Source organism: Rhinopithecus roxellana, chromosome 10, assembly GCF_007565055.1.
Source record: "Rhinopithecus roxellana isolate Shanxi Qingling chromosome 10, ASM756505v1, whole genome shotgun sequence".
Taxonomy (NCBI): domain Eukaryota; kingdom Metazoa; phylum Chordata; class Mammalia; order Primates; family Cercopithecidae; genus Rhinopithecus; species Rhinopithecus roxellana.
Window position 1 is genome coordinate 106056856 of NC_044558.1, and position 21948 is coordinate 106078803.

Below are 21948 nucleotides of genomic sequence, written 5' to 3' on the forward strand. Positions count from 1 at the left end.
GCATGAGGCGGCCTGAATTTAGCCCTAGGCTTCGTGTTGAACAGCATGAAAGACCTGCCCTTCTAAAGGTTATATTTTGATGTGGTTGAACAGACAGCAAATTCATAACAAAAGAAAAGGGAGGATTTCTGAGAGTGACGAATGCTATGGAGTAAATAAACAAGATAAGTGGTTTCAAAGGTTTTTCCTAACCCTGGCTACATATCATGATGGCTTCATTGAAGGTGATTACCGGAATGGAGGGAAGTGGCTGGCACGTTTGCAGTCCATTGAGCATAGTGCTAACCCGATGATCTCATGGATATGGCATAAGCCATCACTCTGAGGTTTCAGATTGAGCAACTAGGGTACTGTTGCCCCATTTGCTGAGATGTGAATACTGATAGAGCAGATTTGAGAGAGGATGTCAAGAGTTGCCTCTTGAACCCAGTGAGACACCCAATGGGTCTGAGACACCCAGTGGAGACATCAGCTAGGCAGAAGAATGCTCCTGAGTTCATGGCAGCCCTCAGAGGAGAGATCTGAATCTGGAACTGATCAGAACATCAACACCCCGGGACTGGATGAGATCACCTTCTAGGGTATGGTCTCCACAGTAGTGTGGCTTCACCCCATCCTGCAGAGACCCCGAAAATGGAGCTGCTTTGCTGTAGCATAAATTTCTCTGTCGTTTCAGACAGTTGAGAATGAGACCAGTGTCCATAAACTTGATCACGGAGCTTCATTTTGAAGAAGGGTCTAATAATCATCTTCATTTTCTCCAAGCCCCCGTGACTTTCTTCTGTCATCAGTGGGGTGGAAGGACAGGATGTGAATCATAGAATCGCACCCCCACACACACAGAAAGAGCTGAGGAAGGGGATGGCCAGGCTGGGGAGCCCCCACACTCAGAAGGAGCTAAGGAGGGGGATGGCCAGGCTGGGGGAGTAGCAGAGAATGCTGATGTTCTTCCTTTCCAAGGAGTCCCCCTTCCCGGGGTGCATTTCCTTGGTCAGTTGGTTAGGAAGTCTAAGTCAATGCATCGGTGACCGTGACCAATATAAAACCCCAGATTGATTTTATCCTGCCTCCCAGAATAATCTTAATTGCATCCACCCTCTTCCCAATTAGTGTGGGCAGAAGACATGCAAATTCATTTTTACATTAGCCTAAGAGAAACATAATTAAGAAGTTGTCTGGTGAAGGCAAGAAAATGCACTTAATGTATTCCAGGGCCAAACTGCAAATGACTTTTGGGCTTTACACTATTTGGGATTAGCCACACCACTGCACCCTCATCAGCATAGATAAACAAGACTTGGCTCCCAGCCCCACCAATACATCTTGCTGAAATCCCTGTGGCTTGCAGGTTAAAAAAGGACTTCTAAGCACTTTAGGTGCCTCTGGAGGGTTAAAATTCTAAACAAGACCCACTTTTAGGTTTACTGATTTAGTTAAATGAAGTCTGAGAGCAGCTCTTTGATGTTTATCAATTTTCTATGTCCTTTCCATACCAATTGAATTAATTTCTTAGTTTCATGTACCATGAGACCAATAGGCTTCTCCCAGCCTATGGAAAATTCTGTAGCCTTTGACAATTTGATATGCATTTTTCTGTAGTGATATAGTAGAGGGCTGAGAACCCATTTACTTAGAGGCTGCAGGCAAAACCTCCCCCCGTTTCAAAGAGCAGACGCTTTATGCTATCAAGAGGACTCTATCAACAGACACAAATTAAATATTCATGCCGGGTTTCATGGAATTGCTGTTTGGAAGCTATAAATGAAGTGTACGTTTCTTAAAAGAACCTTCATTATCAACATCCGTAGTTGTCAATCGTTGATATATGCGGAGTGTACTCACCAGCATTTGTGTCATACTGTCAGACTTTTCTTATCAGGGAGACTGATACATCACCGGGTTGAGTATTTCTGATACAAAGAGTAGCTTGTTATTTTAAAAAGTTACACCTGAAGCTGAGTATTCACCCTGTGCCCGTCACATTTCTTATAAGTTTTAGCCTCCGCTGTTGGAACTGGACAGCGTTTGGCACAGCTGGATCACATGTGTATTGCTGGTCTAGAGGCATCTCAGCAAAGGAGCCTGGATTCAGACCCTCCCGGAGAATCTGAGCCTCCCAATTCAATGGAGGAGTCAGCTCTGGAGAAGCGGAGAGAGAGGCCACATTCACTGTGAATGTGAAGGACACATTCACTGAATGATGCTCCGGAATTGCTGAACTTCTGATTTTCCAAGACAAACCAGAAGTCCGGATCTTATGCATATTTTCTCATTTTCAAATGTTGTGATCCACTGAAAAAGAATTAAATCTGTACAGTCCAAACAAATCATTTCCATGGGCCGGATGCTGTCCTCAGAACCCTAGTTGATTAACTGATTGTAACAGCATCAGAATTGATTTTTGTTACATGGAAAGCATTAAACCTGTGTGCCTTGAGGAGTATTATTCAGCCGTGAAAGGAAGGAAACACTGACCTGTGCTGCAGCATGGATGAACCATGATGGCATCACATTACGTGAAAGCAGCCAGTCTGAAAAGACCACATATCACATGATTCGATTCAGGTTGAATATCTGGAACTGGAAAATTCAGGCAGACAGAAAGTAGATTTGTGATTGCCAGGGCTGAAGCGTGGTGGTAGTGAGGGGTCGGGAGGTAGCTAAGGACATAGGACTTTTTTTTCAAGGCAATAAAAATGTTCCAAAATTTTGACTGTGGTAATACTGCACATACTGTGGTAATACTGCGCATATCTGTGAATATATTAAAAACTAATGAATGGCACACTTTAAACAGATGAATTTTATGGTATATGAATTTCATCTCAATAAAGCTGTCCAAAACAAAAACCCAAAATGACACAAAAATGGAAAACCTCTAGGTCTTGAGCAAGGAACTGACATTTTCAGCACAGAAAACCAGCCCACGAAATCTGTGGGTTCCGCACCACTCCCCACCGGATTACTAGACTCATCACGCTAAACTCAATTGAAAAGTTAAACTACAGTTTCTAACAACCTTAGGTCCACGCAGGTTCTCCAAAACACACATCTCACGCTTTTTGATGCTGTCCACACCAGGTTTTATTACCATCCACCCAATGTTGCCCAGCTAAGGATTATAAAGGGGCAAAAAAATTCATCATCTTGTGCACAGGGTCAATGTCCTGGGATGCCTAGGCAGCCTCCGCCTCACATTTAAAATCAGGTAAATATTGTGGTTTCCTCTTCCTTGGAAATTTCACTTTAAAATCATTAATCTTAAGAATAAAACTGGCTTAAAGTCTTAAACTCATTCACGTGGCTTTGTCTTATTAATGAAGAGAAGGATGTACAACCCCATTACGTGGGGGTCCAATGTTAATCCAAACCCCTCTCCTAACACAATGCATTGAAATGCCTGGGATTTATAACATAATCAAGTGTCTTCAGAAAAACTCCCACTTGTGCCATATATATACGTATATATGTGTATGTGTATATATACGTATATATGTGTGTGTGTGTGTGTGTGTATATGTATATATTTCCTAATGCAGGACAGATGACAGATTTTCTTAGTGGATCAAAAGAAGTTCTTGTTATTATTATCGCGTGGCATCTTCTGTAGCAGTTAACATAATAAATAAAAATCCGTATTTGGCCACATGCTTGAGGATGTCAGGAACGTGTGGTCGATTGGTTTAGCAGCTTACTACATGTAAACAGAGGCAGTAACATGGCCTAGGTTCTCCCCAGAGTTAGAAACTCCTCCTTGAGAGGATTTCGGTACCGCTGCCTAATCAGCTTAAGGAGTTAATTAAACAGCTGTCACTTAGCTTCTTAATTCTGAAACTTGATTCTAAATAAGATTTGAAATTAGTTATGCAAAACTAAGCGGTGTGTTTGTGATACAGGAGATTTCTTCAGGTGGCTCAGAATGAAGGACACCTTAGTCCCAGACAGCAGGGGTTGTGGGGTGACCCAGAGAAATGAATCGGGGATCCTGGGAAAACGTTCACCTCGTTGTTGCGTCGAGACAACAGGGCAAGAGTTCCTAATGAAGCCACAAAGGGGAGCCCTTAGGTCAGTGCACCCTGCAAATGTATTTGTTCAAACTCACAGTGCATTTCACAAAAAGTGAGCCAAATGTAAAAGTTAGGCGATCTCACCTACAAATATTGATTCTTGGCTCCTCTGGGAAAATCAGGACACGGGTCAGTCTGGTTCACATTCCTACAAGGCAGCAATTACCTGGAGCGGTCACTTCCCCCTCTGGCTTAGGTGTGAGGTCCTGGGTCACCAGGTGACCATTACCACCTCCAAGGCCCTGGGTGGAACCAGAGTTTGACACCACATCCTAGGACGATTGTCTGGGCTAAGGTCTGGTGCCATGGCAGACAGGGGCAAATGGTATGAGAATCTTCCTGTCCCTTGAGATGCTTCGTAAGTCCTAACCTGTGGGCTCTGCAAACCCACGTGAGTAGGTAGGTGTGCATGAGAAAAGATGCTCAAGGCCCATGCCCAGGGGCATTGCCCTGTGATCCTGGCCAGGCATTTCCTCCAGAGAGAAACCAAATGTCAATTTGCGTAGAAATGAAGGTGGCCAAGAACTCATATTCCTATAGTTCATTCACCCTTTCTTATCGCAAGCCTCCAGTGCTTCACTGAGAGTTCACTGTTCTTGGCAAAGAAGTCCCATCCCAGAAAGAAGTTTAGTTTCCAGAGCAAACACATGATGCAAAAATAACACACAGTCAACATCACCTTTGAAAGTCCCTCAAACCACTCATGAAATGGAGCTTATAAGGCTCAAAACTTCCCATCTTTCTTTTCGCATTGACACATTATCGTTCCTTGGCTGAACACCAAGTGGAGTTATTGGCTCACGCTCAGGGATCCTGGTTGTGACAAATATGTATCTTTAATACTGAAGCTACTGACAGTGCAGTGAGATGCTCACACTGTGAGTGACTGTAGGGTCTGAGGGCCACTGGGGAAGCAGCAGGTTCCTGCCTCCTATACTGCAGGACAAACTTGAGTGCATTGAAAAGCACAGCAGGTTATATCTCCTTCTCTCCTCTTCCTCTCCTGCCCTTCCTCTCTCTCTTGCTTTTTCCTTTTGCCAGGAACGTATTGAATCCATGTAAGTCATTGCATATGTTAGGATACTACTACTAAGCAGCCTTATTTACAAGTTAATAATGCCTAGCACAGCTTGAACACTTTGCCTACATTAACTCATTTGGGTTCCCATAAGGACTCTCTGTGGTAGATACTACTTGGAACCTTGTTTTTCAGATAAGAAAAATGAGATGCAGAGAGTTTCAGTCACTTGCAAAGTCACAAAACATGGAAGTGGCAAAGCTGGGATTTGAACACAGGCCGCCTGGGTCCAAAGGCTGTGCGGGTGGCACACAGAAAAGATCCTCCTGCGTCTCATTTAACTCCACGGTGAAGATGGGGAAACTTGGCCTCCCAGAACTGACATACCTCGGCCAAAGTCTCACATCTGATGCTGTGTAAAGCTAGGACTCAGATCTCTCTCACCAGGTCCCTGTCTCCACTCCCAGGCTGGTTGAGGAGGTCTTAGAGTCAGGCAGTGTGGATGATGCCAACAATGGTGAATATGTAGCTTTGCTTAGCATGTGCCAGTTGTGGCAGTAACCACCTTTCACGTATGAAATCCTTCCCATGAACCCAATAGCATGGAAACTTTTCCAGTCCCTATTTTGCAGATGAGAAAACAGACACTGTGCAGTCACTATTTTGCCGAAAGTCACAGAGCTAGTCGGCATAGGAACTGAGATTCAAAGCCAGGCTGTCTGACTCCAAAGCTCCCACTCCTCACCCTAAGTTCTCCTGCTTCCCTATTTATTTTATATAATATCTTTAATAAAATACAAACAATGTGCACACTGATTATTTCCACTCGGGGAGATTAAGGAAGATATAGCATTTGAGTTGGGCCTTGAGTTTGCTTAGGATAATTAACAACAACAAAAAAAACAGTTTCTACCTCCCAGGTTCAAGGGATTCTCATGCCTCAGCCTCCCGAGTAGGTGGGATTACAGGCGTGGCCACCATGCCTGTCTAATTTTGTATTTTTAATAGAGACAGGGCTTTGCCATGTTGGCCAGTCTGGTCTCAAACTCCTGACCTCAAGTGATCTGCTGCCTCGATGGCCGAAGTGCTGGGATTACAGGCGTGTCCCACAACACCCTGCCTGCTTGGTGTAATTTTTCATAGCAAGCTCCACTGGTACAATAGAATATTATTTCTAAATAGACTATATTCTGTTCTTGGAAGGTATGTCTGTTACCTAAAGCCAGCTCTGGTTGCACAAAGCTCACTGTATACAGTGGAGTCCATACTTGCTGGTGACATGAAGAAAATCAAGAATTTTAGCTGGGCGTGGTGGCTCAAGCCTGTAATCCCAGCACTTTGGGAGGCCGAGACGGGTGGATCACGAGGTCAGGAGATCGAGACCATCCTGGCTAACACGGTGAAACCCCCGTCTCTACTAAAAAATACAAAAAAAAAACTAGCCGGGCGAGGTGGTGGGCGCCTGTAGTCCCAGCTACTCGGGAGGCTGAGGCAGGAGAATGGCGTGAACCCGGGAGGCGGAGCTTGCAGTGAGCTGAGATCCGGCCACTGCACTCCAGCCCAGATGACAGAGCGAGACTCTATCTCAAAAAAAAAAAAAAAAAAAGGAAAATCAAGAATTTTTGCATTATTTTCTACATTTTGAAAACTTCTCCCATTTTAAATGTGTGTATTTAAAACAAATCTTGTATCAAGTAAAGAGAAGTCCTGATCTATGCAGCAGGTCTAGAGAACATATTCACTGGAACAGAAGACAAAAGATTCTGATGGGTGGATCCCCGGGAAAATGGCAAGGTCAGTGAAGAGCTTGGCAAAACTGAAGATTATGAACGAGGTAAACTGTATTAACAAAAGAGGAAAAAAAGAAAGGCAACGAGTAACTCCAGGAGACACAAAGTATTATAATGAAAGGAAATAGAATCCAAGGACAATTCTTCACCCCACCGCAGTGGTTCTTAACTGAGAGTGATTTTTCTCCCTCAGGGGACATTGGCGATGACTAGAGACATTTTGGGCTGTCCTACTCAGGGGATGAAGGATGCTACTGGCATCTAGTGGGTAGAGGCCAGAGATGCTGCAATGCACATCTTACAAGGCACAGAACATCCTGATAACAAAGAATTATGCAGCCCAAAATGTCAATAGTGGCAAGTCTGAGAAAGCCTGCTCCGCAGTGAACAATATTTGTAAGAGTATAATAGATATATTAGTGGATTTCAACTCTGAGAGCCAACCTTTGTACAAAGCACAGATGATTTCATTATGTTTCAGAACACAGTGTAGACGTTATCATCCTTGAGAGTACAAAAGTAAAAGTTAGAAATGAGAAAAGTTAGCAAGTTAACACCAGAGATGAACCAAAGAGGAGCTTTAGCAGGGCTAATATTCTCATCTTGCAAAGCGGGAGGTGGGGGTTATCAGTTATCTATTGCTGCACAAGAAACCAGCAAACCATAGTAGCCTTATTACAACAATAGCCATTTATATTATGTTCTGCCATACGGCGCCTGGGATCTACAGGACTCTGCCGGGTGACTTCTGCTTAGGGTCTCCTGTTGAGTGCAGCAAGTAGAGGCTGTGGGGCTTCTGAAAAGCCTCTGCATTTACACATCTGCTGTGCGGGATGCTGATTATAGTCTGGGATGTTGACCAGATCACCTGCATGTGGCCTCTCCACACGGCCAAGGCTTCTGCACAGCGTGGTGACTGAGTTCCAAGAGCAAGAGCCCCCAGAAAGAAAACAAGGTTGAAGCTGTCTTGCCTTTCAGGACCTAGCCTCGGAAGTAGCAAGCATCACTTACACTGCAATCTGGAGGAATTCCGGGGCTAGGTTCCAAAAGGTGATGCAACTAGAGGCGAGTCCTAAGGCCACCCTGGATTGAAGGGCGGGAAATGAGGCTCCACTTCCATGCGGCAGGAATGTCAAAGAATCTGCAGACATGTTCTTCAACTATTCAGGGATCAAGGATTATCTCTTTCTCATCCCAGCTTTATTGAGGTATAACTGACAAATAAAAATTGTCTATGTTTAAAGTGTACAATATGATGTTTTGATACATACATACATTATGAAATGATTGCCACTATCAAGCTAATAAATTCATCACTTCCCAGAGTTACCTTTTTTTGTAGTGAGAACATCTAAGATCTATGCTTTCAGCAAATTTCAAGTATAGGATATATTATTATTAACTATACTAAACATGCTGTACTAAACATGTATCAGGTCTACAAAATTTACTCATTTTATAACTGAAAATTTGTACCCTTTGACCAAAATCCCCACTGTTTCCCCCAACACTTCACCCAGTTCCTGGCAATCACCCTTCTACTCACCATTTCTGTGAGTTCAACTTCTTTAAGTAAGATGATACAGTATTTGTCTTTGATTAGAGGTGTATTTCCTTAAAATTGTAAATACAGTCAATACAGAAATCAAAAGGGGAACGTGATCATATTGCCTGAGAAAGGAGAGAAAGTAGAAGGCAGTGGGAGATCAAATTTCATTGATCATACCAGGAAATCAGTAGCTAAAGTCTAAAACCACTATATCAAAGAATGGGAATATAGCATATTATTTAGATATGTAGGGGGAAAAATAAAACCTTTATAACATAGAAGAGTTGAAAATAGTTGCCTGAAGGAAACAAAAATGGAGTTAGGGAAGGGTGGATGTCTGCTATGGAATTTCATTGTAAACCCTTTCGGAAGGGTAACATTTTAACAATGAGCTTGTATAACCTTGATAAGATTTTGAAATTTACATTAAAATTTAAATTAAGATTTTTGAAATTTACATTAAAATTTCGTGTGTTTCAATGGCTTTAAGAAGCCAGCCTCACTGGGAGAAGGCATGAGCACATGGCCAGCCTCATGTGGGGTCTGCAGTATGAAATCTTGCTGCCTCCTTAAAGGTAGAAGAATTACTGTATTTTATTTTAGTGTGAGTACCAAAATGCAATCACTCTCCATACCATGCCACAGCCACTAAACCCAAGAGCTGATGTACTTTAAGAAACAGAGTGGTATATAAATCTGTTTGCAGTGCAGGTGACAATTTGATTGATACTCTGCACTTGTCAAAAGAAGCACACAGGTTATTTATAGCAACATAGCATTATTGCTAATTAGATGTTGTATTTCTATGGCCATCTAATAGCTCTTATGTTTAATGTGGAAGAAATAAAAAACCCACAGCCCATCATTATTGCAGTGTTTGCTATTTATTTGGGAGGCTAGGGGTAGGAGTTGGGGGTAGGGTGGCTGGAGTAACAGAGGTTGGCCAAACAAGCAAAAGACAAGGACAGGGTGATTAGTCATTATTCTGCTGATTAGGTTACTGACCTTTGTTGGGAAATGAATTGAAAGGGTTTTTTTTTAAAAAAGTCAACCACAGTTAGGAGGACATATTGAGGAATAAAGGGATGTCAGACCTCCATACTAACTTAGGCTGGACCTGCCTAAGCTCATTACAACAGAAATCAGAGCAGTCAACCAGGAGATGAAGGGCTAGCCACCCAGCCCATGGAGGAAATTTTAAGGTTTCGTACCTGAGCAATCTATCCCGCTGCCTGGGAGGAGAGTCCAGAATTTAATGATTATGTATAGAGCGAGTTGCTGCAGCTCAATTTGGAAAGTGTTGTGTATTAATCAGGATAGGTTGGGTTATATTGGAATAAAAAGTTGCTCCCAAATCACATTGCCTTAAGACGAGAAGAGCACAGTTATTCCTCCTGCTATATGTCCTGTGTGGGTCAGGCGGAAGCTCTTCTCCACATAGTGACTCAGGTGACCAGGCTAATGGAGGCTCCAGTGTCTCCTCACTGTATCATCTGGAACACAGAGCCTCCTTGGTGGCCGTGTCAGGTGAGGAGAAAGAACAGGCAATTGAACATGGAAGCTGTATTGCTTCAACCCACAGGTAACAAACAACATTGATCCGTAAATTTTAGTGGTTTGAAGTGTTGCTAGGTCTCTTCCTAAATGCAAGGACCTGTAAAATATGAAGGAACAAATGGTGTATTCTCAGAGCATCCTTTGTCCTCTGTAAACTGGAATTGACCTGCGTGGCTGGCCCACCACCACCCAGCATGGTTGCCCAGGCATCACCTCTGATTGGTCAGTGACTATGCCATCCCTGGGGTGGTTGTTGGGCTTTTTTTTTTTTTTTTTTTCATTTTTAAATATTACATCTGAATATGATATAACAGGAGGAAAAAAAATATTTTTATACCTGATCTGGACATCTGTCTTTAAGAGGTATATTTCTTTTTCCATGAAACGTAAATTCACAATTCTTATATCCCTTTGACATTTAATGTCCTCAAATTTAGTCTGTGGTGGACAAAAGAATCTTACAAGGTACCATTTCTTTATGTCCTTGGGAGGTGGGGTCAAGCATTAGAGGGAAAATAATTCCAATATTTAAGAGAACGAATAGACTTAGCAGAAAATGCATTTCTGTACTGTAACATCAGGAGAACACGAGGCCACGGAGTGTTGACGCATGTAGTGGAAAACTGTTGCAGCTGCCCACAAAGCACTCTCTGAGCTTTGAGGGCTCTCTCCACTGTGTAAATCTCATCCCCCCAAGGTACTTTCCGAAAATCGACTTGGCTCAGATTTTCCTGAGAGGCAGCAAAGTGTCTGTGAGGGTATATGGGCTTGCGAGCCAGTCCCTGCCAATTGGATGCACCTGTGTGAGATTTGTTTCCAACGTAGGGAGAAGGAAGTGTGTGGGCATCCATTTTGCTGGCTCAGATTGTGGGAGAGGCAATGAGGTTCTAGAACCATCTGTCTGATTTGTAAGCTTTCTAGTCATGACAAGTAGCAGGTTCTTGGCGGCCCACTCTCTGGTTCCAGGCATTGCTCTTGGGAAGTCCGTTGAAATCTGTTTCTTCAATCCCATCCGTAATCCTGAAGAAATCCTTTTCCACTTGAAAGAGGTAGAGTGGATTCTGTTGTCTGCAACTAAGATCCCTGACTGATACAATATTCTTAAAACTGAATATTACGTGCAAGAGTTTTGAAGAATGGGTAAATATGATGAGAAATGAAGTACCTATTTTAGAAAACAAATATATTAGCAATTCAAGAAGTTGCCCACATACCGGGAAGAGAGTAAGAACGTTGGAAATGGCAGACAGAGGTGAACTGTGGTCCCAAAAGGTGCAAGGCCAGCTCCCTATATGGTGTCAGCCCTACTGATGTGGAGCCTTCATCCAGGGCATGTGCAGCCTTGATCTCTGGATGACCTGTAGGGCTACCACCATGTTTGTGTCCTTGGTTTAATGAAGTATTTGATATGGTCTTATCAAGTGAGTTTTCAGCCTCTCCAAGGGTTATAAGCACACGAGTGAAGAAGTATTACTTCTGAAACCTGCTGTTTAAATCAGTGTAAATGCTGGCCACACACCTCCATGCAAATGGCAGGCCCGGGTGTGCCCCCTTTTCAAAAAGTCAGTCACATTTTTGTTCCCTGCTTTATGGGGAATTTCTCTCCCTGCATGGGAGCAACTGAGTCCATTTCTGGAGCTGCTGTCTCTGGTGCCCTAACACACCCTCTTGGCCCTCGTTCATGCTGGGCAGTTGCACCCACGTGAGCGAAGACTCGTCATTCCCTGATGTATTAGTCTGTCCTCACACTGCTAATAAAGACATACCCAAGACTACTGGGCAATTTATAAAGGAAAGAGGTTTAATGGACTCACAGTTCCACATGGCTGAGGAAGCAAGGGCACGTCTTACATGGTGGCCAGCAAGAGAGTTTGTGCAGGGGAATTCCCATTTATAAAACCATCAGCTCTCATGAGACTTATTCACTGTTAAAAGAACAGCATGGGAAAGACCTGCCCCCATGATTCAACTACCTCCCACCAGGTCCCTCCTGGACATGTGGAGATTATTACAATTCAAGGTAAGATTTGGGTGGGGACACAGAGCCAAACTGTATCACCTGAGCGGGCCCCACCTCCAGGCATTAAGGGCATCTTTCCACATTTTGCTCCAGGCTTTTCTGACATCATGGGAACCCATTCCTAAGCATGGAGTTTACACACCCGGGGAAACCTGTAACCCCAGGAATGCAGGCTTCTAGCCTTTAATCAACCAGTTCTGGGAGAATCCTGCCTCTGTAAATCGAGTTCCTCTGGGCACAGCTGCAACCTTGACAACACACGATTGTGTTGGCTTCCCCGTCACTATCCCCTGCTGCTCACGCCTCACTCGCACCTCCTGCAAAGAGGTGAACTGCACCCTAGCCCTTTTCTAAGGGTGTTTTGGGGGGAATTCAAATGAACAAGATGTCCACGATGCACAGTGGTGACTGAGGTTGCTAATTGCTAAAGAAACAAAAAGTTTGCATCTCAATGACAGTTTAGAATAAAACCTCAAAAACCAATATACTTTCATCTAATCACCTTTCTGGTCAACTTCATTCAGTAGGGTACAGTTATGTGCCATATAACAACATTTTGGTCAACAATGGACTGCATATACCACTGTGGTTCCATAGGATTACACTACTGTATTTTTATTCTGACTTTTCTATGTTGAGACACACAAATACTATTTACCATGGTGTTCCAACTGCCTGCAGCATTCACTGCAATCACCTGCCGTACAGTTGTGTAGCCCAGGAGCAACAGGCTGTGCCATACGGCCAGGTGTGTAGTAGGCTCTGCCTTCTAGGTTTGTGGAATATACTCTTTGATGTTCACACAATGATGAAATCACCTAACAATGCATTTCTCAGCATGTATCCCCATTCTTAGCAACCCCTCACTGTTCATTGTAAGCAAAATAAACCGATTCTCACTACCTAACATTTTTTAAAAAATGAATTTATTGCAAGAATATGGGCTCTCTCAGAGGATGAATTAAAAAGCTGGACAAAAAGCCCTCAGAAAAGGTAGGAACCAGGACAATGCTAGAGATAGACCAGGGTAAATGGCATAGAGTTCTCAGGTGCCACAAATGAGACAAATGAAATCCAACTATTCTTGACCTGGCTTCACTCCCTTTGAGTGAAATTCAAGTCCCAGGGAGAGAGGCTGCTGGTCCTAGCTCCAGAGATGCCTGCCTACTCTGCCTACTTCTGAAGAGGGGAGAGAGTTATTGTGCCCCGCCAAGCGTCATGCAAAGGAGAGGTGATAGCTTCCCAAAGGAAAATGGATGTCATCTTATACAAAAGGAGGTAGGAAAGGCAAAAACTATGTATCCTAGTGACTCATTGTTTTCCTTTAAAAATGTTATGAGGAAATGTCTCAATATGTAACTCAAATCCTGTTTGTTTGAAAGTTTATGCCTACTGTCTCATGTCTTTATTAAACAGTTAACCCCTGTAAAAAAAAAAAAAAAAAAAAAAAAATGCTACCTTTTTGCAAGTCTCCAAGCTTAATGGGCCAGTTAGCTTTTATGTCCATTTCTTCAAAATGCCCGTTTCTTAAATGTGCCTCACACAGAGTTAAGTGATGGGAACACACTGCTTGGAGGTTGAGGTGTCGGGCTGTGAGCTGTTCTGGTTGGATAAGCCTCCGTCTTCCTCTGATGCCTTCCCCAAGCCAATTTTCCACAGGGCAGGGAAGGCTGGAGGTTCAGCTGGCGCTCCATTTCATTTGCTGTATGGAATGTTTGCTCCCTCTAACCTCCTCCAATGGAGTGCTCAGATTAGGTGTGTTAATCACTGTGATGTTGAGCCCTGTGTCCTCTCTGTGACACCTCTCTGTGTCTATGTGTTCTCATCATTTAGCTCCCACTTATAAGTGAGAACATGTGGTATGTTGTTTTCTGTTCCTGTGTTAGTTTGCTAAGGATAAGGACCTCCAGCTCCAACCATGTCCCTGCAACGGACATGATTTTGTTCCTTTTTATGGCTATATAGTATTCCATGATGTATAGTTAAGCACTTTGATGCTTTTGTTTAGGAAGGAATCAGTTGACGCAGCTCACATTACACTATTTTTATTTCTTCTAATGTTATTCATCTATTTTAACATATATGGGATCATTTCACAACCATATATTAAAACGGCAAGTGATCTCCAAAGAGGCTATAGTAGCTTTAGGGACAAAAAAGAACAACAGCAACAACAAAATGTTTTTTCTCATTACAAAAAGATAAGTCAATTTAACTTACTCGTTTTGACTTAAGACTAATGAGAAATCATGAGGAGGTCCCCTTTCAGGTTGCATCAGTTAAGACGGTGATTATCTGTGAGTAACAGAACTTGGAAATCAATGGTTAGAATGAGCAAGCTCTTAATTCTGTCTGCAAACGTGCTTGGAGGTGGATGCCGAAGCTGAGTGTGGCCATGCTTCTAGCATCCAGCCACTTCCTTTTTGACTAGTCACTGTATTCGATTCCTAGTGCTGCTGTACTGAAGTGACGAAGTAACACAACGTGGTGGCTAAAAACAAGAGAAACTCACTCCATCACTGTTCTGGAGGCTCCAAGTCTAACATTGTGGTGTGACCAGGGCTGTGCTGCCTCTGGAGGCTCTAGGGAAGAATCCTTCCTACCTCTTCCAGCTTCTGTGGGTTGTGCCAATTCTTGATATTCCTCAGCTTATGGATGGATCATCCCAATCTCTGGCTCCATCTTCCTGTGTCATCCTCCCTGTGTGTCTCTCTGTGTTTTTTCTTCTTGTAAGGACACCCACAATCCCACCTTAATCCATTAAGACCATGTCTCAACTAATCACATCTACAGATATACTGATTCCAAATAAACACACATTCTGGGTCTCCAGGTGGACATGAACTTTGTACTCAATCCACCATGGTCATCACTCATCTGTGCTTATGTATCAGACATTTCGGAGGGCATTTACTAGTTACCAGGCGCTGTTCTAAACACCCTACAAATATTAATACACCAAATCTAGGGCAAACCCAAGAGGTACATTATTATGCTCATTTTATAGCTGAAGAGAATTAGGCACTAAGAGTTAAGTAACTTGCTTGGAGCCACCCAGCTAGTAGTGTCACAACCAGGATTCAAACGTGGGCAGTCTGATATGGTTTGGCTGTGTCCCCACCCAAATCTCATCTTGAATTTTAGTTCCTATAATTCCCACATGTTGTGGGAGGGACCTGGTGGGAGATCATTGAATCATGCATTCGGGAAGTTTCCCCCATACTATTCTCGTGGTAGTGAATAAGTCTCAGGAGATATGATGATTTTATTTGGGGTTTCCCCTTTTGCTTGGCTCTCATTCTCTCTTTACCTGCTGCCATGTAAGATGTGCCTTTGTTCTTTCCTCACCTTCCGCCATGATTGTGAGGCCTCCCCAGCTACCTGGAACTGAGTCCATGAAACCTCTTTTTCTTTATAAATTACCCAGTCTTGGCCATATCTTTCTTATCAGCAGCATGAAAACAGACTAATACACAATCCAACGAGAGATTCCCTGCACTTAACTATTAATAATTCACTACACTGAAATCATGTGTCTTTTAACCACATACCACCACCTTTGAGTCACAAGATGCGGTTTAACTCCAGCATTATCTGTGCCTAGTGGGCAGGAAGAAAGGAAAAAGGAAAGACAACTTTCAGAATCTGCTTAGTTCTTGTTATTTTTTTCATTTTAATTTAATTTTTATTTAACTTTTATTTTAAATTAAGGAGTACATGTGCAGGTTTGTTACAAAGGGAAACATGCCATGGAGGTTTGTTGTACCAATTATTTCACCACCCAGGTATTAAGCCTGCCACCTATTGGTTGTCCTGATCTTCTCCCTCCTCCCAACCTCCACCTTCCCATAGGCCCCAGTGTTTTGTTCCCCTCTATGTGTCCATGTGTTCTCATCATTTAGCTCCCACATAAGCGAGAACATGTGATATGTTGTTTTCTGTTCCTGTGTCAGTTTGCCAAGGATAATGGCCTCCAGCTCCAACGATGTCCCTGCAAAGGACATGATCTCGTTCTTTTTAATGACTGCATAGTAGTCCATGGTGTATATGTATCACATTTTCTCTATCCAGTCTACCATTGATGGACATCTAGTCAGTGGTAGATTTCACGTCTTTGCTATTGTGAATACTGCTGCAATATACATGCACATGCGTGCATCTTTATGGTAGAATGATTTATATTCCTTTGGGTATATACTTGGTAATGGGATTGCTGGGTCAAATGTATTTCTGTTTTTGTCTCTTTGAGGAATTGCCACACTGTCTTCCACAGAGGTTGAACTAATTGACACTGCTACCCACAGTGTATAAGTATTCCCTTTACCCCACAATGTCACCAGCATCTGTGGTTTTTAAAAATCTTTTTAAAATAGCTATTCTGACTGGTGTGAGATGGTATCTCATTGTGCTTTTGATTTGTATTTCTCTAGTGATCAATGATGTTGAGCTTTTTTATATGATTATTGGCTGCATGTCTGTCTTCTTTTGAGTTTTTGTTTTTTCACAAAATTTTCTGGAAGTCTCACTAAATGACTTTTATTGATATCTTCTGGGCCAGAAATGTGCCACAGATTAAGGGCAGCCAAAAACTATAGTCACTTTATTTAGGCATATCACAGCCACAAATGAAATTGGGGTTTTGTTAGGAAAAAAAGGGAAAGCAGGCATCGAATGGGCAACAAACTGTCTAACACAGAGATCAATCTCTTAAAGTGTTTTAAAACTTGCGCAATGGTTTTCGCCATTATTTTCCTCATCTCTGTGTTAAAATTAATTTTCAAAGGTAAACATGAATAAATGACTATGCTGATACTTGAAGCATAAAATCAAGACACCGAAAACATGAGGAAATTTAAAAAACAAAAATCAAAATAAAGAAACACTCTAATTCTGGTTCCAATCCATCAGACCACCGCATGACAGATTACTTTAGTGATGTAGCAGACTCGGTCAGGGCCCTACATATTTCCCTTGTACCCTAGCACAGCAGTGTGCTCCTGACCAGGTCCAAGTGCCACCCTCCATCGGGAGCTTCCTTTGAAACCGTAGAAGTCTGTTTTGCCTGCACATGCAGTGGGCTGGAAGTGCTAAGCAGTGGTTTGTTTAGGAGCAGCACTCAGGATTTGGTGTATAAATACCCCAGCTCCCTCAGTCCTCAATGAAATTATTCTTAGGTGTATATTCCAGAGAATTTCCTTGCGGGGAAATACATCATAATATATTTCAATCCATTGAAATACATACACATTTACACACTGCTATGGTTGGAATGTCTGTTCCCACAAACCTCATGTTGAAATGTGATCCCCAGTGTTGAAGGCAGGGCCATGGGAGGTGTTTGGGTCATGGGAGTGAATCCCTCATAAGTAGGTAAAGTCCCTCTCTGGTTGCAGTGGGCGTGGGGTAGCGATGGAGTTCTCAGTGTTGTTAAGAGCCTGACACTTCCCCTGTTCTTCTCCCTTGCTTCCTCTACTGTGGGGTGATCTCTGCACATGCCTGCTCCCTTCGCCCTCCTCCACAAGGCTTTCTCCAGATGCCCAATCTTCCAGCCAGCAGAATCATGAAGCAAACAAACCGTTTTTTCTTATAAATACCCAGCCTCTCTAGGTTTCTTTGTTTGGGTTTCTTTGTTGTTTGTTTGTTTTGAGAGAAGGCCTCGCTCTGTTGCCCAGGCTGTAGTGCATTGGCACAACCATGACTCACTGCAGCCTTGACCTCACTGAGCTCAGGTGATCCTTCCACCTCAGCCATTCAAGTAGCTGGGACTACAGGCATGTACCACCACAGCTGCATAAACTTTTTTCTATTTGTTTGTGGAGACAGGGTCTCACCATATTGCCCAGGCTGGTCTTGAACTCCTGGGTTCAAGTGATCCACCTGCCTCGGCCTCCCAAAGGGCTGGGATTGCAGGTATGAGCCACTGCACCCAGCCTGGTATTTCCTTATAGCAATACAAATGGACTAAGACACACACAGAATATACAATATATTTCATCATCCTCTGCAGGATCAGCTCCAGGTGCCCACTGTGGTAACTGGTTTAATCTACACAACTTGTTAGTAGCCTCCTTTTCCCTGTGTCGCTTGCACACTCTCCTATTGAAGTTTCCTGAACGTCCTAGATACATTTCTCTTGAATCTTTGTCCCAGGATCTATTTCCAGGCTGGCTCAAACTAAGACATGGGTCATTATTTCTCCAGCAAGACAGGGACTGTTACTGCTTCCCTATAATGGATGACAGTGGGTCAACCCCCAGGAAAAATATCTGAAACCTCACTTTAATGGTTATACCTTTCTCAGTGCCACATCCAGTCTATTCTCTGCTATTGTACCTCCTCCTCGGCTCTGGAGTGCCGAAAGTTCTGTAGTGCTTTGTCAGAGATCCTTACTGGCACACAGATAATGCCCAAGTAGCAGAAAGGGTGTATGAAGTGACAATAAGGATTATGATTGGCTGATGGGATGGAGATATGTTTTCTAAAGAGAGTCTGTGCCTTTATTTCCTAGGCTCTGAGGTGCTGTGATAAGGTGAACACACAGCAATAAGGAAGCTGAGCTTTCAAGGGTTTTCTGGGGTCCAAAAATCGAGCAGTTATAGGTCATATCTCAAGCAAAGCTAAGGCTTTGCAGGTACTTCTGCCCCTGAACAAGGATCTCCTTTGTCCTCCTCTTATCTAAATTAAAGACTTTTGTGAGTCATCCCCGTACCATTTGCTCCTGGAAAAAGCAAAGCTGTGCAAAAGAGAAAATTCTTGACGTCAAAGAATTGGAAATACACAGAGGAGGCAGGGAAATACCAAGCCTGAGGGCTCAGTCACTCAGCCCCACTGAGATCTTTGTGGGCAGAAAGACATATGCTATTCAGAGAAAAAGGCAACACCCCAGACATATGGGCTTACAGCTGCTCGTCAGTCATTCCCAGTGTCATTTCTCATTATATTAACCTGAATGTGCAAAAACATGAAAGGCCTTTGGATTTTATCGTTGGAGTAGAGATGCTCTTCACTTTTTACCACGAATGTGAGAAATTGTGTTCCCCGAGACTGATGTCAGAAGTGGCCACACTGCTCCCTTGTCTGTCTCTCCCTTTTGTGATGAGCCAGTTTTGGCCAGAAAGTTAAACAGCATTGTTCCACTTTTTTTCCAGAGTACTACTTGTTCCTTTTGATCCTCACCCTTTAGAGTAGAAAAAAAATATTAGGTTGGTGCAAAAGTAACGGTGATTTTTGCCATTAAAGCTAATTTTTCCTGCCTAGAGCAGGAGGAAATTGTATCATATACTGATTTTGCCTCTTCATTTTTGTGCTATGTTTTTATTCGAATTAAAATAAAATCGGGCTGGGAACCCAGAGAGGAGAAAACGTGTATGGGTAATGGGACTTTGAAGGCCTATGCATATTCCAACAGTTTAAAGCATGGTCTCTGAAATTCGGGAGCATTCCAAATTGGAGTCTTGTCTGTTAGAATTAAAATAATGAACAATATATGTATTGCTACATCCAAAGCTAACCCCAGTGAGCTGGTTATAGACAAATCTCATCCCATAAAGAAAAAATAAGAGCTTATCTAAGAAATAGTTAACATAAGGAAAATAGTTATGTAATTTTAGGATGATAAACTTCTATTCCTTCTGCTGGCATTCTACTAACAGGCATTTTACATTCCACATGAAAATCAAAATAACAAGAATCTTTGCAAGCTCATCTCTCAAAATGACATGGATACAGCCCTACTGAGCTCGCAGTCTTAGAAGGAAAATAAAGCGATTAAATAACTATGAGTGAAAGTAAAATGACAGTTGTGTTAGATCCACCCTAACCAGCTCCTAGCACCCACCCAGACCTTTTGCTGTTATTCTGTCACGGAAAAGACAGATACATTCAGAGTTAACAGAAGAAATGCAATGTGGCATGTTGATAAAACACCTCTTAGGGACACCACTGGCATGTGATGAGCTGAAGCTGAGCAAAGAACATGGTGCACTAGGACTTGGGAGTTGTATCATACAGAGATGTGTGTTTCTATTGGGGCGTCTACGTTTTTGTGATAGAAAACGCAGTCTCGGCAGAGGAGAATGAGATTCGCTTACCAGGTCTTGAGGCTCAGCTTTCTTCATCTAAAAAATGGGCTCCTATGATCTCTCAGGCCCCCAGCAATGAAAAATCACAAGAATTCTAGAAGAGTAGCTGAGGATGGGCATGGGTGCGTTGGAGAGAGAGATGTGGGGTGTCATGGGATCCAGAGATGCTCCATGTCTGGGAAGCACCACCGAGGCATAGGTGTGCCTGAAAAAAAGGATTCGTGCATAGAGTGTGAGGAGCTGGGGAGCAGGAAGGTGAGGATGTGAGTCCCAATCCTTTCCCTGTTGAGTGCACTCAACAAATATTAACACCGTTCATTGTAGCTAAGCTCTGTGCCAGGTGCTAGTGAGCAGAAAGCAGATACAGCCCCATGGAGCTTACAGTCTGCAAGAGAGATAAAGGGATTAAATAACTATAGGTAAAACAGCAACTGTTAGGTACTACCAAGGGGAAAGGTTCAGGGCATTCTTCATTCTGAAAGCAGATACTCGGGGCAAGCTGGGATACCCCTAAAGACACACGTCTTGAGCTGCTCTATGAAAGAAGGGTTTGCAGCAAAATGCATGTTGGAGTGAGTGTGGATATGTGTGGTGCAGCGTGGATCACATCAGTGGGGATGTGGGAGCGCTGCTGGAGCCACAATAACATTCCAGACACAGTCTGAAGGCCAGGACCCAATAAAAGCCTGGAAAATTGAAACAGAGTGAAAGAAAGCCAGAGCAAGAGAGCACGGAGAGTGAGGGCCCTCTCCCTGCCTCTGTCTTCCCCACATGCCACACTCGGGTGGTGCAGTGCTGCTCATCTAAGCTTCTTGCACAACACCAGGCCCCTCTAGCCATCCATCGGCTGCTGAAGCCACCATCGTCGTGTCCATGTTTAGACCTGTTTGAGTTAGCTGATACATGGACTCAGGAGCTGGATTTCCCAGCCTCAAATCCTGCCTTCATTGATTTCTACCTGGGTGACCCTGGGCAAGTCACAAAACCTCTCTGTGCCATCTGTAAACTGGGAAGAAGAAGAAACTTTGTCTTATCAGGATGCCATGAGGATTGATGAGCTGGTATTTTTAAAGCACTTACAAAGGCGCCTGACACATAACTGTTCGCCAACACAATATTAGTAATAAATTTTCTCCACCACTTTTTCTATCCTCCACCCCTTCGCCATCATAGTTGTCCTGCAGGAATCTGGGTGAGGACAGAACATGATCCCTTGGCTGCCACAGTCACCCAGTGGGTGCTGCCCACCGGGATTTCTGAGCCTGCAGAAGAGGCCAGTGCTGTTTGCAGGGCGGCTGAGGAAAGGCAGGCGGCATACTCCCGGGGGCTGGGCCATCTCAGGAGGGGATGTGATGGAAGGGTGTGTTTGGTCTTCCAGGAGGCAGAAATTCTGAACACAGCCATCCTCACGGGGAAGACGGTGGCTGTCCCGGTGAAAGTGGTCTCCGTGGAGGACGACGGCACAGTGACAGAGCTGTTGGAGTCTGTGGAGTGTAGATCGTCTGATGAAGACGTGATTAAGGCAAGTTGACACCTCCCCGCCCCTGCAAAAACCTGCTGTCATGTCAGCTTCTGTGCTCCTGGACCAGCTTGGGACCTCTGGGACCTCTGGGTCCCACAGGATCGCTCCCATCCCATTCTGGTTATCCTGCCACTTAAATCAGGAGATTCTCCCTGGCACAAATATTGGACAGAATGCAAAACTGCTCTGGCTGATGACTCCGAGTCTGGGAGGCTGTCCCTTGACACTCTGTGTTTGCCGAATGCCCTTGGCCTCTTCCCAGATCCCCACGGAGATTGTGGCGGGAGGCAGGGACCAGCTTACCCTCCACCCACCCCAGGCCAGGGAGAAGAGGGGAGGGAGCC

The 21948-nt window shown here is 43.6% G+C and overlaps 1 protein-coding gene across 1 annotated transcript in view; it reads left to right on the top strand.

Moving 5' to 3' along the window:
- Window positions 1-21948, top strand: part of TMEM132D (transmembrane protein 132D) — an 867237-nt gene that overhangs the window by 670842 nt on the left and 174447 nt on the right. Inside the window, exon 5 of the mRNA XM_030939289.1 lies at window positions 21461-21604. Coding sequence (XP_030795149.1) covers window positions 21461-21604 — 144 coding nt within the window. The remainder of the gene's footprint in view (window positions 1-21460; window positions 21605-21948) is intronic.